The sequence below is a fragment of the Chaetura pelagica genome, unplaced genomic scaffold (genome assembly GCF_000747805.2).
Source record: "Chaetura pelagica isolate M959 unplaced genomic scaffold, ChaPel_1.0 scaffold427, whole genome shotgun sequence".
Classification (NCBI taxonomy): Eukaryota; Metazoa; Chordata; class Aves; order Apodiformes; family Apodidae; genus Chaetura; species Chaetura pelagica.
In genome coordinates this window covers 191,484-208,696 of record NW_009953904.1, presented here as the reverse complement: position 1 = coordinate 208,696, position 17,213 = coordinate 191,484, and the positions used below count along the sequence as shown (strand labels likewise).

The 17,213-nt window shown below is 54.2% G+C and overlaps 1 protein-coding gene across 1 annotated transcript in view; it reads left to right on the top strand.

Annotated features, from left to right (window-relative positions):
* The window catches only part of RAB11FIP5 (RAB11 family interacting protein 5 (class I)), a gene marked incomplete at its 5' end in the record, with an annotated part of 23,960 nt that extends 14,638 nt beyond the window's left edge, over nucleotides 1–9,322 (top strand). Inside the window, 2 exons of the mRNA XM_010001416.1 lie at nucleotides 7,820–8,009; nucleotides 9,113–9,322. Coding sequence (XP_009999718.1) covers nucleotides 7,820–8,009; nucleotides 9,113–9,322 — 400 coding nt within the window. The remainder of the gene's footprint in view (nucleotides 1–7,819; nucleotides 8,010–9,112) is intronic.
* Nucleotides 9,323–17,213: the final 7,891 nt, after the last annotated feature.

Below are 17,213 nucleotides of genomic sequence, written 5' to 3'. Positions count from 1 at the left end.
GTCGGAGAGCCCCGGAGGGGTGGCGGGGCAGGAGCAGCTGGGTCAGGAGAGCACCCTGAGCCCACAGCCAGCCCTGCTCGGCGACGGCGCCTTCCAAGCCCCGAGCAGATCCCGCGCCTGCGTGTTGCCCAGGAGCTCCTTCCCCCCCGAGCCCCTCTCCGAAGTCCTGCCAGGCAGCAGCAGCAACGTGGTGGCCGTGCCCCCACGGGTGCTCACAGATGTGACAGCACCACGGTTCCCCGTGGCCCCCGAGCCAGGGATGGAGCCCCAGGGTCCTGCTGGTGGTGAGGAGGAAGCCTTCGACATCCGGACTTCAGTCTACAGGCTCCAGGCCAGCATGCGGCTTGAGGCCATCAGCTCTGACATTGGGGAGAGCCACGGAGGCCTCTCTCCATGGACAGCTTCCCGAGGGAGGGAGGAGATGGCCTCTGGCTTGGACGAGCCCCCCCCCACGGAGAGGCAGCCAGGAGCCGTGGGACCCAAAGGCAGGTGTGGAGCTGCCAAGGAGCCAGCTGAGCAGCGAGCCCTCTGTCCCTGCATCTCCCACCCTGCCCGCTCTGCCGGTGGATGAGGCTGAAGCTGGGAGCAAGGTCCCAGTGTCCAAGGATGCTGAACCCGCCGCTGCACGCTCAGCAGCTCATCTGGAGGCCAAAGGGGACACCTCTGCGGGGGAAGAGCAGTCAGAGATGAAGGAGGCAGATGTGGCTGAGCAGTTTGAGACTTGCCTGTCAAAGTTCTCCCTAGATGGGTTAGGCCAGGCGGGTGCTAAGGAGGGCAGGAGCCAGCCGGGGCCATCCCCTCTGGTGGGGGCTGCAGTTGTGGCCTCCAAGCAGGAGCTTCTCCCTGAGGAGCTCAGCACATCAGAACTAAATCCACCTTCCAAGCTAGATCTGAGCCAGCCGGAAACCTTCTGGACAGCTCTGGAAGAGCAGGAGGCAGCCGGTCAGCCTGAGGATCTCAGCCCAGCAGCACTACCCCAAAGGTTAGCGCGTGGCGAGAGTGATGTTGAGGGGCAGCGTGGGCCAGTGGCCATCCCTGCTGGGCAAGAGGGAGACCACCCTGAGCCTTGTGTCCCCGTGGCTGTGGGAGAACCTTCCTGGGAGGCAGAGCAGGGCAGCCTCCCTGGCAGCGAGCCCCAGGGGCTGCGGTGCAGGCGCTCGGCAGACGGCAGGATAGACTGCAAGAAGGCTGATTTCTGGGAGGCAGACAGGGCGGAGGAGAGGCACGAGCAGGACTCATCATCCCTGAGAAATCCCTTTGCTCCAGCACTCAGCCCAAATACCCCAACCAATCCCTTTGTGGAGAAGCCACCAGACCCCCTCCCTGTCCAAGCTGTGCTGCTCAAAAAGCTTGGCCAGGGAGACTTCAGCTTCACCACCTTCCCCAGGGAAGCCCTTGGGAAAGGCTTCCAGCCCACTAACCTCCCCGAGGACCCGCTAGGCCAGCCTCCTTTCCTGCATGACAGCCAGCCCTTGGCCTTCTCCACCCCTTTCCTTGTGGCTGCAACTAACCCTGAACAGTTTGATTTCCCCTCCCCTGCCGCGTGCCCCCCGAGCAGCGGGGTCCCTGCCGCCACCAGCCGCGCAGCCGCCCAGCCCTGCCCTTTGCCGCAGTCCGGTGACACACAAGCTTCAGCGCTCGTGGTTTTGCCCAGGGAGACACAGCCAGCTGAGAAGCCCTTTTGCCAGCAGACGACCAGGTGAGCACTCCGGGGGAAGGCGAAGGGTGTGTGATTTGGTAGAGGTGAACCCTGTCCTCCCTTCTGCCCGTATCCGGGGGGGCCCGGTAAGTGGACCCCAGCTCCGTGTCGGCAGCTCGCGGTTGCGCTGACTCCCAGGAGGCTGCTCTGTGTGTTGCTGCAGGTGCCCTCTTCCCTCACCTTCCCGTGGTCCCAGAGAGTCCAGCCTGAGCAGCTTGAAGCCTTGGCTCTCTGGGATCATGGTGGGCAATGGCCGCTGGTGTGCTGTGTTTGCCCTGAACTTGGACAAAAGGTTTGCCACACGCTGAGCACCCAGCTGCAGTGGAACTGCATCCGCATTTCACTCTGGTTCCATCATCTTCCCTGTGCTTGCAACGTAGGTGCCTTTTCCATGTCTGCCAGGAGAGCTTCCAGCTGTTGATGCTCTCATGAGTCCCTTCCATGGCATGTGTGCAGCTGCTGCCCCCTCCCTTTTCATTACTTCAGCTTTGGTTTCTTTCCTTTTGGAATGACCCTCAGGTACTAAAAACCTTCTTCCCTCCGTAGCCAAAAGACCCCCACGTAGCTGCACCAAGTGGTGGCAAACTGCTGTTTTCCCCTCCCTCCTGCCAAGATGCCCCTTGGTTATGAAGCAAGTGGGACTCATCCTTGAGGATAATGGGAAGGGGAGTGGGATACTGAGGTGGTATCAGAGGAAAGAAGGGGCTGTTCCTCCTCCCATGTCAGTCTTGGGCTTGCAGAAAAGCCATGAAGCAGAGCAGGATGCTGTGTTTAGGGCATGGAGTCTTGCTCTGTGTCCTTCAGTTCATCCAGGTTTCCTGGTGCACCTTCCCCTGGTCTGACTGGGCAGGGCCATGGATCAAAAACCAAGGATCAAGCTCTTAGGGTTTACATGGGGACATGGGTCTTCCAGCAGTGACTTATTTGGTCAACCTCACTTCTGTGACAAAAGGCAACTGAAGCTTCACAGGGGCACTGAAATAATAAAATGTTTCTGACCAAGATTGGCCACATCCTCATGGAGAGAGAGGGCAGGATGAGAACAGCAGAATTTGGATGAGCTCCAGCCCTCCTGTGTGGGGTTCCCTCCTTGGCTTGAGCAGGGTTTGATGTGCAACATGACCCTGGGGGTGAAGACCAGCAGCTGTGGGTCTGCTAGGTGATTTTTTTCCATTTTTGTTTTCTTTGTAAAATTTATTGAGGCCAGATCCTCAGGTTGGTCTTAATTGGATTATTCATCCTCCAAAGGACAACCTGGTTAAATATGCAGATACCAGGTAGACAGAAACCTCCTGGACTTTGGTGGTGCTTGTTGTGTTTCATGGAAAGAGAAGTGTCCTGCAACCCAAGGGTAAAATGAGGCAATGAGAGAAGTGTAGTGCCAGGACCCTCTTAGTCCATAGTACAATCATCTCCAGGTTTGACTGTGCATCCACCCAAGGCTTGACTCATGGGAGGAACGTGGGCTTGGACCAAAGAGCTGGTCGTCATGTTGGTGCTGGCTTCTGTCAGGAGACACATCTGGCAAGTCCTCAAACATCTCCTCTGGTTTCCCTACCTGTAAACATGGATGATTTGGATACTTGCTGCTGTGATTCAAGAATCCCTGAAGAGTTAGTGAGGTCTCTGTGGAAGGCTCTGAGGATCTGCACTAATTTGTAAGGTTGGGGAGATGTGACTAATTGTCATAGGGGGAGAGAGGCAAGGTGGAAGGACTTTTTTGGGGTCTCCATGGTGATGCTTGCTATTCCTAGAAGAATCTCCTGTTAGGCTGGTCAGTGGCACGTAGACAAAGAAATACACAGTAGGAAAGAGGTGGAAGGAAAGACTTCAGACTTGGAACAGGCTTTAAGGCTTAGCTGGGTCAAAAGTGTCTTTCACTTCCATCAGATAAAGAAAGAGCTGGTACCTCATGTGGATTGTTGAGAGTCTGGTGTGCTGGGGCTGTGTGCCCTCCTTGGGAGGCATGGAATCTGGGTGTGGGGACCCATGTCCTCTTCCCAGGTGGCCACAGTGGCTCTCTGCTGGCCATCATGTTCAAGAGGGCAAGTCAAGTGGCAGACCAGTATACCTGAGTGACACCAGCACCTCCTATGCCTGGTCACTGAGCTAGGAGGTTGTGTCCTCCTGGAACAGCTTCAGCTTTGAAGATGTAGCAGAGGAATTCAGAGTCCAGAAGAGGACATGTTGGGATTGCATTTGCAGGTCCTTCCCCACTCTCCAGCAGCCAGGGAGGGCTCTCGGGTGCAGTTGGGGTGAGATGGGTGCTCAGAGCAGCAGCTGCAACGCTCAAGTGTGCAGAGGCTTCCCTTTCTGCTCCTTGGGGAAGGGTGGAATGGTGGGAAGGTGTCTCTGGGCACACCTCCCAGTACAGGTAGGACCTAAAGGGCAGCCCCTGACAGTGCTTTGGGGACTCCAGTGCCTTGGAGGTCCCCAGCAGTTGTGCAGCTCCTTACCCATCAGTCAGGAACTGGGATGTGTGATTGTTGTAGCCTGCCATGGCCTTTGTAGGTGACAGGACTGGGGACCTCACGGGTGCTGAGGTGGTATTGGCACATCCTCCTTTGTGCCTTCTCCATGTCAAGCAGAATTGTTGCCTTCTGAAAATGAGGTTTCATGGTGTTTGTGATCTGTGTGTTGCCCTTGTGGGAGCTCCTGGAGCTTGGAGAGTGGCTTGCTACCTCCACAGGGAGATGTGGGGGACAAGATGCTGATCCCCTTCCATTCATTCAGTCTTTCCCTTTACTCCTGTAGCCCCTTTCTCCACAGAGGTCTGGCCCTCAGGTGCTGTGTGGAGCTGCAGGCACAGCAGCTTGTCCACGAGAGACTGATTTCCTTGGATTTGTTGTCTCTTTCTCTGTGAGAAGTATTTTAATGCCTTGATAAAGTCCTAATATCCACATGGCCATAGGGGGATCTCCCCAGGTGTTCACTCTGCTCAGCAGTGACCTCAGGAGCATCAGGGAAAGCTGTGCTGGGATACAGCAAGGAAATGGGCTCAAGTTGCACCAGGGGAGGTTCAGATTAGATGTTAGAAGAAAATTCTTCACTGAAAGGATTATGAAACATTGGAACAGGCTGTGCAGGGAGGTGGTGGGTTCACCATCCCTGGAGGTGTTTAGAAGACACGTGGATGTGGTGCTGAGAGACATGGTTCAGCACTGGACTTGGCTGAGTTGGGTTTGTGGTTGGACTTGATAATCTTAAAGGTCTTTTCCAGCCATAAGGGTGTGATGACTCTAGGGCTGCTCAGGGAGAGGGACAGGGCTGTGCCACTGTCACCCTGAGATGGTTCATCTTGAACTTGAGCTCCATCGTGGACCTGTGTTCCCCTGTCACCCTGAGATGGTTCATCTTGAACTTGTTGAGCTCCATCGTGGACCTGTGTTCCTTGGGAGATGTGGCACTGCCCAGGGCTGTCAGTGTGAGCAGCTGATTACTCCTCTCAAGTTCACATTCATCAGCCAGTGGATGGAAGCAGGGCCAGCTTCTCAGCAGATCCATCAGGACTTCAGACTTGGCTGGGAGGTGTGAAGCAACCTCTGCTCACCTGGAATGACCCGGTGCCAACAGTCCTGGGTGGGATGCAGGTGGAGGAATGTCTTTGGAGCCTCTCAGAAGGACAAGCTGAGGGGCAAAGCCCCTGCTCTGCCCAGCAGGAGCCCTGCACCCTAGCAGGAAGGAAAAGAGATGGTGATCTTCTCTTTTTTTTCCTTAAAATGCCTTTTCCAGCTCTTCAGAGATGAATGTTGTCCCCCTGGCAGTGGGCGTGAAAGCTGCTTGAGACCAGCCTTCCAGTGGGAAATGTCTCCCTGCTGTCATAAAGCACCTGAGCTATCCCAAGACTGTTGCTGGTTTCCATTCTGTGGAGTTGTCCCAAAGAGGTCCTCTTCAGAGGTCTGAAATGGTTGGGGTGTTTGTGGCAGTGCCTTGCAGAGCTGCTGCTGAGGGGTGCCAGGCTCCTGCAGCTGAGCTCTGTGTTGGTCTGTGTGCTGCCTGGGGGGGTGTATGAGGTGACAGTGGCACTTGGGGCTGCCTGGCTGTGACCAGCCATCCTGGATGCTCCCGAGCCACCCCCCTCCCCAGGCACTGTTTTAAGGAACAGCAGAAGTCCTGCAGTGGGAGTAGCTCTGACTTCTCCAGCTCTTGCAGTGAGCCCCTGTCATTCTGGGGCAGGGAGGAGGTTAACAGCAGGTCCAGCAAGCAGAGTAATTACTGCTGGTTTCTTGAAGGACTTGGGAAGGAGCAGTTTTTCAGGATCTGTGCATGGTCTGGTTCTGGTTCACCCTCACCTCGTTTTACCTTGTAACAACCAACCAACTGCTGGATCACTGGTAACCTGGTGTCTGCTGCTGGAGGGTTGAGTCCAGGCTGGAGAGTGCTTGAGGCTGAGGTGCAGAACCCTCTCCAACCCTTGGTGCTGTCAGTGGAATCCCACTCGGGTTTGTGGGATCCCTCTCCATCCTTCCAAGCTGTCTGGGAACCCTTGGCTCTGTTCACATCCTTGGACAGCTCTGATGAGGAGTGTTGAGCCTTTGGATTGTTGGAGCTGGTCAGTGGCTACCATTGCTGTTCTCTCCTAGCAAATGGGTGACAAGAGAGATCATCATCATGGTTGAAGAGGACTTCTAGATATGCCCTGTCAGCACAGTGAGATTGTTTGGTACATCCTGATTTTGTCACCAGTGAAAAGGCAGGAGGACACCAGCCTTGAGGACCTGGGCCACCCATCTGATGGATGCCTTCTGTGAAGATGCTGCCATTGTCCCAGCCTCACCCATCATCTCTGACCTGAAGCAGGGTTGAAATCCACCTGCTGTGCTATTGACATAGAAATAAAGGACCATTGAGCAGTTGTAGCTTCAGCTGGACTTGAGAGGGCTCTGCCCATCCCATCTAACAGCTCACTCAGCAACTGTGGGTGTTATTCCTCCTGCCACAGCCCGTCCTGCCAACACCCTGAGGTCCTCATTGGTAAAGACAGACTGCACTTGGTCACCTTGCTTGAGAGCTCCTCTGGGCAAGATGTTCCCCTTCCCCTGTGGTGGTGTTTGGACTCAGCAGTTGGGATTATCACCCTTTTCAGGGTGGCTGCTCCATCTGAGGAGTGCAGAGGCTTCGTGGAGCTCCTGGGTAGATTTTAAGACCTTTTCATCCCAAATGGGGTGCATGGGGCTGCCTGTTCCTTGCAGGAAGGCAGCATCAGGTCACTTCTCTTTCCATCACCCTGAGAAGCAAACACACTTTGTTTAAGCCCAGAAACCATCCTTTGGGTGAAGACTGAGGCAAAAATACATGACAATGTAACTCCTCCATAACTGCCAAAGGAGATGCATTCAGACACCACCTCCTCAGCTTCCCTTTTCCTAGTGGAGGGGGGCAAATTCTGTGGTGTCTCCCAGGCAGGTGGAGCCCAGCTCTTGGGCTGAGGCAGCACTGGTGCACAGTGGTGCAGGAGTATCTCTGTGGCATCAATGGTGACCCCAGACACTCCTCTGGGGGCTCCTGGTCCCCAGGATGTCCGTCTGGGCTACAGATGCACCAGCCCCTGGTTACATTGGACTTGGGTTAACACTCCCCCAGTTATGCCAGCTCCTGGCAGCTGGGAGTGACAACCCCCAGAGCCCAGTGGGGACCCAGCAGCATAGCTGTGGGCATGGGGACCTGTTCTGTATCTCAACCAAACACGTGCCCTGGGGCTCCTTAACTGACCTCTGGGTGGGAATGATGCTGGAGAGGGCTGAGGGCTGCCTGGTCTGCAGGGCTCTGGCTCTTATCTCCCTTCTGGAATAGTCTCCCAAGGGAAATGGTAGATCCCCCCACATTGGCCAGTTTTAAGTCTCAGCTTGACAGGGTGCTGAGCCATCTCATATCAACTAGAGTAGTATCTAGAAAGGTTGGATCAGATGATCCTTGAGGTCCCTTCCAACCTGGCACTCTATGGTTCTATGATTCTCAGAGCAAGTGAACTCTTGAGCAACACAGGCACGGGCTGAGCTGTGTGGAGCTGACCAGATTTGATAAGTGGGTCCCATCCCCATCCAAACAGCAGGGAGAGCCAGTGGTGGCACTCCCCAGCTTGGCAGGGTGTTGACTGTCCAACCTCCTTCTTCTCCTTAGTCCCCACGTGGTGAAGCCCATCAGCGCTGCCGTGCAGGAGGTCTCTAGTGAGAAGAAGCAGCAGCACAGGTCCAGCCTGTCCACAGCTCTGAGCAATGGCCTGGAGAAGCTGAAGACAGTCACCACGAGCAGTGTCCAGCCTGTGGCCCCCTCCTCTCACCTGGAGAAAACGGACTCCAAGAAGTCAAAGGTAGGAACCCACCACTGAGGTGAGAGCTGCGTTTCCCACCTGCTTGAGATGTTCTAGAGTTGGTGACAGAGATGCAGAAAACTGGGGTTGGAGGAGGTGGGATGGGGCCCTGCCACAGTGTGAGGGAACCACATGTATTAATTAACCCTGACATCCTTCATAGGTCCTGCCCAGCCTCTTGCTGGCCTCCATGACCTGGTCTCTGTACCTTCTCATCCTGTTGTTCTTCTCCCACCTCTTGCTTTGATTTGGGGTTTTTACTGCACAGTGTGAGGAAATGCCAGGTTACTCACAAGGCATGAAAGGTGGAGGATGTTGACATCTGCCTGACTGAAGGTCTGAGGGGTTTTTTCTCCTGGCAGTGGCAGCAGGAAGGTGCTTCCTGGAGCCTCACTCTGGTGCCTCTGGCCTGGCTGTATTTCAAGCTCTGGTATGTTGAGGCAAGCAAGGTACCTGCATGATGGGCCTGAGGACATGATCTCATGGGGCTGCCTTCTTCCCTCTGTCTACAGCTGATGTTTGCCTCCCCAGATCAACATGCAAAGATGCTGCTGCTGGGGTTCACCTGAGTGAACTCCCCCAAGGCTCTCTGGGAGCTCCAGAGGGGTTCTTCAGCTCTTCATTCTCTTGTCTCCCCATCTTCCAGACCTGCTGCCAGAGGATTGCAAAGGGGGAAGCTCCAGAGAGGGGGAGTAGCTAATGCCAGGCCTCGTTATGCCAGGCTAATGAGCTCTGTTGTGCCCGTGCCCTTACTTCTGTTGGGGTGAAAGAAGTTTGACAGAGTCTTTGGGGAAACCCTGACTGACTGAGCAGATGACTGTGCTCTACAGTCACCTGGAGCTGTGTGGAGAGGGCTGCACTGGCCTGGGTGTCAGGGCAGTTGCTCTGTCTCCAGCACTTTTGGGTGGCTGCATGGCACGTGGGGAAAGCTGCTTCCTAAAGACACAACAAGGTGGCTGCACAATGTCTCAGGCTGCTCAGGTCAGATCTGGAAAGAAGACAGGCCTAGAAACTGTTGATTGCTTTGGCTGTTGCTGCAAAGGCTAAAGGGAGCAGTGGTTTTCAGTTGACTTGCTGAATGTTCCTCTTGGTTTCTACCACAGGATCCCACCATACTGGACCAGTCAGCCAAGTATTATCACTTGACCCACGATGAACTCATCCAGCTCCTGCTGCAGAGAGAGAAGGAGCTGAGCAAGAAGGAGGAGCACATCCATGAACTGGAGAACTACATTGACCAGCTGCTGGTGCGCATCATGGAACAGTCTCCCACGCTCCTCCAGATCCCACTGGGGGAAAGCAAGGCCAAGTAACCTCTCCCCAGAGACCAGCATCACCTGCCTAGAGCACTTCTGCAATAAACACGCTGCAAACATCCCTGCACTCCCCCCTCCTCTTTCAAGAGGGCTCCAGTGGCTTCTCTTGGCAGAGTTTAGCAGGAAAGGTTCTCTGCTGCTTCTCAGCCCAAGCTTATCCCAGCTCTGGCTCCAGGGAACTTTAGGGTGGTGGACTGTCCTCCACCCAATGGGGAGGAGCAGAGCCCACCACATGAGGCAGATGCCTCCTTAGGTTCTCAGCGTTGTGACCAAGTGGCCTCTACTCAGGCTCTCATCCTGCCAGTGCTTTAAGTGCTTCATGGACATTTGAGAGCTGGAAGCCAACCACCTCACCCGTGGCTTCATCCTGCTGTTGCTGCTCTTCTACCCACACTCTTCCACATCTCTTTTCTCTGCAGTGGTGTAGCCTGGCTGATGGGTCCTGTTAACACTGGTTGAGGACACTGGAGATGGTTCAACTCGGCAAGGGTTTGCCAGCATGGTGCTGTCCCCTGGGCCTGCTCAGCAGGGCAGCAGGGGAAGGGGCTGCTGTTGAAAGAGGATGTCACTCCAAATGAGGGGTCTCTGAAGAGCTTGCTCCAAGTTGTGCTGACCCTATGGGAGATGCTACAGAAAGGGACAGTGCTGGAGTTGGAGGCCACGAAGGATGGGAGCCAACGTCACCTTATGGCTCTATGTGGTGTCTGTTCCTTGGGTGTGCACGGAGGGCTGAGTTCCCCAGCTCAAAACTGATGTCACCACATGGGAGAAGGGCCAGTGTTGGTCTGTGCACCATCAGCACTGCAGGACATCTTCTCACACCCCCCCACCCAGCACCATCATGCCCTGGGGGGTGAATTCCTCTATGTATCAACCACAGCTGAATTTTATACTCTGTGTCACACTCCCCCTCTCCTGCACCCACAGGAGTTGCTTTCCCCTGGCAGCCCCCACCTTGTGTTGTCTTTCTCCAGGCAACAGGAAAATGCCAGGGGGACTGAAGCTCACGGACAGGGAAGGTTGCCTGGCTGCCTGGCCACCTCTATGCATGACATCCCTCTGGGCCAGGCACCCATCCAGCCTCTGCCCAAGCTCAGCAATTCCCAGATCCTTGCAGACCCCTTTATGCCAGTATTAGCACCAGGCACAGCTCAAGTTGGGCCATGTCCACTCGCCAGCCTCAGGTCTCTGGTGGCCTGGGCCAACCCTTAGGTGGTGTAGACCAGCTCTCTCAGGAGTTGGATGCTTCTTGCTGCTAAGCATTGTGTGACCATCCAAAGGCTTCCCCTGGACCTGGTTGAACAGCCATAGATGATGTTACCCTGTGGCTGATGAGCGATGCTCCTGGGCACACCAGAGCACAGTGCAGGTTTTGCTGTGGGAAGGGAGTTGGGAGGATGTTTCTCCTTCCCTCATTCTGTAGGATTTTGGCTAGAGAAGGTGCCCATGCAGGCAGAGGGCGGCAGTTGGTGTGGGACTTGCTGTCTTGACGTGTGAGGCATCTTCTCTCTCCTGTACATCTCCCAAAGTTGCTGGATTCTTTTAAAACCTTCTTGTCCTTTTCTCCTTAGTTCTTCAGTGTATGCCATGACTGAAAACCTGTGCCTTTTGCAATACAACAACAGCAGTTTCTTACCAAAAAAGGCTCCCAAATCCAATTCTCAGTTCAGTGCAACCCATCTTGGGCAGTATTCCCTTCTGTTTGCCTGCTCATCTGAACTAGGAGAGTTTCTTTTTCAAGGCAGAGCCTTCCCACCCCTGTGTTCAGGTTGCTTTTGGTCTTGGGCAGGAGGTCTGCACGGGAGCCTGAGGTGTGAAGAGATGACATTGGGGGAAGAGCAGGCTGAACATTCCAAGACAAAATACAGCTGGATACATACAGGTTTGGGTCACACTCCCAAGTCTGAGGAGGGAGAAGCAAGCAGGCTGTAGGGGTGAGAGCTGAAAAGGAGACTTGGTCTTGCTGTCATGGACAATGCTTGGCAGTGTCTAGCCTGTAGAACGTGATGTGAGGAGGAAGATTTGTTACCTGGTCACCAGCCTTTCCTTCCTGCCTGCCTTTGCACCTCATAGGAAGGAATCTGGGGTTTCACACTCCTCCACACATATCTTTGTGCTCCTCCTCCCTCTGTGTGTCTTGGGGACTTACTGGTGTAAGACGTGAGGGTCTGAGGGAAGGTGTTTCTCCTTCCAGAAAGTACTAGAAACCTCTCTTTGCCAATATAATCAAAAGATCCCATGGCCTGAGGGTTGGTCTCGTTTTCTGGGCACTTATCTCCTGTGGAGCAGCTCTCCTGCAAGTGGGCAGGGAGGAGTTGTGGGCAGCAAGAAGGCAGCCCAGCATCAGGAGAGCAGCGTGGGGTGGGGAGAAGGGGCAGGGGTGCTGATCTGTGAAGGCTCCTATCGGGCTGGCATTGGTAAGGGGGAGGTGTGGGGCTGGAATCTCATACTGGCTCTTTGCTCCCTGAAAAAAAATCTGCTTCCTGGGGCTTCTGCTGTAGCTGCTCCCCACACAAGTGCCACTGTTGGTAAGGATCTTGCTGCACCATCCCCCTGCTTTCTCCCCCTCCTCTTCCATCGTGTTTCACCGCCTCCCTAATCCCCTCTCTGCCTTAGTCAGCTCTGCCTTTTTTTTTCTTTTCTCTCCAAAGCTTGAATGTTTTGCACTTTATCTACCCAAGTGACTCTCAGAGCTCCAGCAGGTCCTAGGGGGTGTGTGGCCTTCTCAGCAATACCTGTCCCCTCCCATGTCCTGCCTTGGTGGCAGTGGAGCAGCATGGGCCCCACCACTCCTTTCCACCCAGGAGGCAGGAGCAAACAGGGCTGAAAACATCCCTGCCTTGGCTTGGCCACAGCAGAACAACTCCAAAGGTGGGAGCACAGCACGGGGGCCTTGGCACCACACACCAGGGAGGGGAAAAAAAACCCAAGTGGTGAGGACAGCCAAGGCTGCCTTGATGTTTCATGTCTGTCTGGAAGTCCAGAGGTAGCAACAAACAACAGCTTGTGTTTAGGAAAAGGCATCTTAAAGGTGCTTCTGTCTTTGTTCTCTGTTTTTCCACCCTGCTGTCCTGCAGATGTGTTTCTTTCCCCCACCAGGGTCTTTATTCTCTCCATAACAGCAAGCCAGCTTGGCCCCACCACACAGCAGCATGGAAGTAGAATTTCTTGGTTAAAACATCTAAGTTAGGAGAGAGAACTGTTTCTGAGGACCCAGATGTTTTCTCATAGCAGGGGGTTGAGAAAAAATTGAGGGGGAAATGTTCTCAAGTTGCTCATGTCCCAGATCTCCATATTTAGTGATTTCTTTGCAGAACCAGGGAGGTGAGCAGCTCTTCAGGTTGGAGTGCAGAGCAAGAGCCTCAGGTCTCTTGCTCCTTGCTCAGCTGGGCAGACAGAAGGGTTTTCATGGGCCAGTAGCATCTTTGCACTTGGGTCCCTTTTAAACCCGGCCACAAGAATTGTCCTGTGTTTTTCCTTTGCCTCCTGGTCTGTCTTTCTCTTTCCAGGCTCGGGCTGTTTCACGAGCTCTTCCACAGGGCAGTGTTGCTCACAGCCATTGCTCTGCTTTTCTTGTCATCCCACAGCTGGGCTTCTTGCTTTTAAAGAACTCTGGCCAAGTGATTTATTTTTGCCTTGACTGGCTCTTCTGGCTCTTGAGGGTCCTGAGCCAGAAGAACCTCCATGGTGTATCCTTAAACTGGAACAAACCTGAAGGGACGTGGATACTGAAGTGTCACCTTAGACTCAGCCTTTATGCCTTGTCTGGGGAGAAGCCACCGTGTGTCTTGTGGAAGAAACATGGGGTGGAAAAACATCCCAAAACCAGGAGAGATTGAGTGTTGGGGTGTTAGGAGTTGTTGATTTCCCTGTACGCAGGAAGCAGGTTCTGTGTGTTTCATGTTTTAATAGTTGCAACTGATGTTTATAAAGAGCTTGTTATTTACGTTTTAAGCACTTTAAAAAAAAATAAAATAAAAGTTGTTCAAGCTGTTCCTAGATACTTCTGATTTGTTGACAACAGCGTCTGTGCTGATAGCACTTGGACTATGAGTGACATTTCTCTGTTTATTTTCTGAAGTGGGATGAGTGTCCAACTTCTCAAACAGCTTTTCCAGCATCATGAACGGTCCCTGAGCACCCGCTGTCATGCAGAGGGTGCTGGTGCTGCAGTGTTGCCTTAAGTTCCTCTCTGAATATTCCCCCTGCCTCAGTTGGTGGGTGTTCCTGAGGGGGTGTGAGCTCCTCTGAGTGTCCTTGCAATCCTGCTGTGTCCTGAGTGAGAGTGGGAGCTTGGCTTGGGGTTGGATCTGCCTGCTGCTCCCTCACTGCTCGTTGCCGACTTCGGGGTAAAGGTTATTCCTGCATTCCTGAGGATTTGGGGAGAACTGGCAGCTGAGGGAAGGGAAGAGACCCCAGCACAGTGTGCTGGGGGCAGAGGAAAGGAAGTCTGGTGTTGCAGGGTGGATGTGGGAGAGCTCAGCCCAGGAACATGCAGCATCCACCTGCCCTGCGGGAGCACAAACCTCTGGTGTGTTTCTCCCCTCCCTTGCAGGGGACCTTGCCTGACTCAGAGCCAACCTTCTCCTCCAGCTCCTCTGCCCTAATACCACCCACCCGTGTCCCCCCTTCTGCTGTTCTCCTTCTCCAGACCCCACTGGTTTCTTCATTTCATCCCTTCAAAAAAACTCCCCTTAAGCTTCAGTGAATGGCTGCAGCTCCAACAGGAGAGTTTCCTTAGCTCTGATCCCTGTTTATTTTTCATCCAGCTGGATCACAGGCCATGAGGGGCACAACACCTGTCTGGAGGGGGGGGATCATGTTCACCCTGAGAGCCTGGATGGGCTGGGGAGGGAAATGTTTGGCATGCTGCTTCACTGGATCAGGGCACTGAACTGTGACCCTCTGGAAAACGAGCCTAAGGAAAGGAGTGGGCTGGTGTGAGCTTCCCTGGGTAGAGCAGAGGGAGACAGGAATCCATCAAAACAGGGAGAAAGAAGGATTTAAAGACTTTAGTCCTGCTAAAATTGCCTTATCTCTGCCCACTGGGAAGCTGCAGGCCTGGTGCAGATCATTCCTGTCCCTGCAGGAAGAGCTGGCGGGGTTTGCTGCTCCCAGCCTGAGTTTCACTGCCCGCCACAAGTTCCCTTCAAATCTGATTTTACAGATGGAAGCCGACAAGAAATGTTCCTGTGGCTTCCTCCCTGAGCCAGCAGGCAGCCCCAGCCCCAGCTGTCATGGGTGGGGTGGCCCTCAGAGCTCCCCCCACATCTCTGGTGGTTCCTAGAGGAGCCCACTCAGGAATCTGGGGGGGGCTTGTTCCTCCCCACCACCAAAACAGAAACGTCAGCGTTGACTTAAGTGTCTCTGATCTGGGGGAGCAAACCCCTTCCCCTCCCCTTCTTCCCCAAACCAGAGAAATGTGAGTTGTCAGGATAAATGGATCTGGTTAGATTGATATCAGCCAAAGAATTGATATTCTTTCTGGTATTTAACCAAAAAAGTGATAGTCTTATGTCACTCCAAATGTGGTTTTAGATAAACAGATTCTCTCCCCTCTGTTGTTACAAAACATTTCGTGTGTCAACATTGGGGATTGTATCAATTATCTGGCTCTGCTGCAGCAGGAGGGAGGGGGTTTCCCTTGGGAGAGATCTGGGTTTTCATCCCTGTTTGTGGAGACCCCGGATGATTTTGCTGCATATACTTTTGTGAAGTACAGGGTGAAACCTTCAGGAAAGGAAGAGCCGCTTTGTTGAGCACTAGTCACAGCCAAAGGGGTTTGTTTTGGACAAAGGCAGGGAGTGAGAGGACGAGGGACAATGGATTAAAACTGGAAGAGGGCAGATTGAGGTGAGACATGAGGAGGAAATTCTGGGCTGTGAGGGTGGTGAGACCCTGGCCCAGGTTGCCCAGAGAAGCTGTGGCTGCCCCATCCCTGGCAGTGTTGAAGGGCAGGTTGGATGGGGCTTGGAGCAGCCTGGGCTGGTGGGAGGTGTCCCTGCCCATGCAGGGGGTTGGAACTGGATGGTCTTGAAGGTCCCTTCCAACCCAAACCAGTCTGGGATTCTATGAAACTACACTTTTCTGCTCTGGTAGAAGCTCTGTCCTTTTGCAGGTGCAAAGGAGCTTCTCCCCCAGCAAACAGCCAAGTGTTGGGGGGCTGAGGGGTCTGGATGTGGGGTTGTACTTGTGGCAGGCTCTGCACTGGGCCCCTTTCCTGTCCCTTTCCTACCCTGAGGAGAGCTGCAGGAGATTTAAGATTGGGTGAATTAGTCTAAAACCAGAAACTGGTTTTGCAGATGGAAGGAGAGAGCAGGGAAAACTGCACCAGCACCACACCCATTACACCGAGCAGCAGCATCCCCAGAGCAAGGGGTTGGTAGGTTCATATTTTTCCCCCGCATAGCGAGCAGCAGCATCCCCAGAGCAAGGGGTTGGTTGGTAGGTTCATATTTTCCCCCGCATAGTAGAAAATAAGGGATATTTTCCTTTTGAGGCAGATTGTTTAATCCCTCCTTAGGTGGAAAATCAGCCTCTGACCTGCTCTGTCACCGTGTTGCCTTCACTTCTGCTGCTCCAAGCCTTCCTCTCGTGCCCCAGCTGCCTTCCCTGCTTCCTCCCCACCTCCCCCTCTGTTTGCTGCCCCTTTGCTCTTCCTCGGAGAATCGATCCTAATCCTCCAAACAATTTCACCGGCATTTGAAGGGCCAGGCACTTCTTATTCCACTAATCTAGAGAAGAGGATGCTGGAGATGGCTTCGTACGTGCCCCTCCTGCCCCCAGCCCCACACGACCTTGCCTTTATCTCCACAAATCCTGATGCTGCGGGAGGGGACAAATCAGTCTGCAACAAAGTCAACTTATTATGTCCAGGTTCCCTATTCTTTGTCTTTAATCACGTCTTTTTAGAGGTCAATAGCAATTGCTTAGGCTCCCATCAAAGTAATAATGTCTATTTCCACGAGGAAATGATGAAATCTGAAGGTGTTTTGTGTCTTTTTTTTTTTTTTTCCCAGAAGTTTTTGGGCTTTCACCTTTCTGTGTTATTATTTGCTGAAGTTATTGCAGGATTGAGGCAGGTGTCTTGTGTTCCACCTCACGTTCCTGTGCAGCCTCTGTCACCACCCACGTTCTGGCTGCTGCGGGGGTGTCACTGAGGAAGCTGTGCTGCTGTTGAAGGGAATTCTTCACCGTGAGGCTGTTGAGACCCTGGCCCAGGTTGCCCAGAGAAGCTGTGGCTGCCTCATCCCTGGCAGTGTTGAAGGGCAGGTTGGATGGGGCTTGGAGCAGCCTGGGCTGGTGGGAGGTGTCCCTGCCCATGCAGGGGGGTTGGAATTGGATGATCTTTAAGGTCCCTTCCAACCCAAACCAGTCTGGGATCTGTGATTACTCCAGCACCCTGATGGGACAGAGGACGACCATGCTGGGTCCCACAGGTGACTGCATGCATCAGACACCTCCTTCCAGCACGTGAGCTCTTGTATGGACTGTTCACCTTGTTCTGGATGATCTTGAAGGTCCTTTCCAACCCAAACCAGCCTGGCATTCTGTGATTGCATTAGTAGGTCGGAGCGAGTCTCTCATGAAGGGGCCAGAAAGGTGCTTGCAGGGCTGGGAGGGCAGAGCCCTGGCACCCAGGCCAGGCCGGTGCCTCAGGCATCTCTGTTCCTGGCTCAGCTCGACCCTCACTTCCCAGCAAGGAGCAGAGAGAGGCGGCAGCAGCAGCAGCCTCAGGGGAGCGGCCCTGACACCCCACAGCACCCCCAAGTGCGGGAGCAGCAGGGGGGTCCTGCCCTCCCCACCCTTCTGGGGGCTCCCGCTGCCCCCCAGCACCTCAGCCGGGCCGGGGGGGCCCATCCCCGGGCGGGGGGGGGGGGGGGGTTGG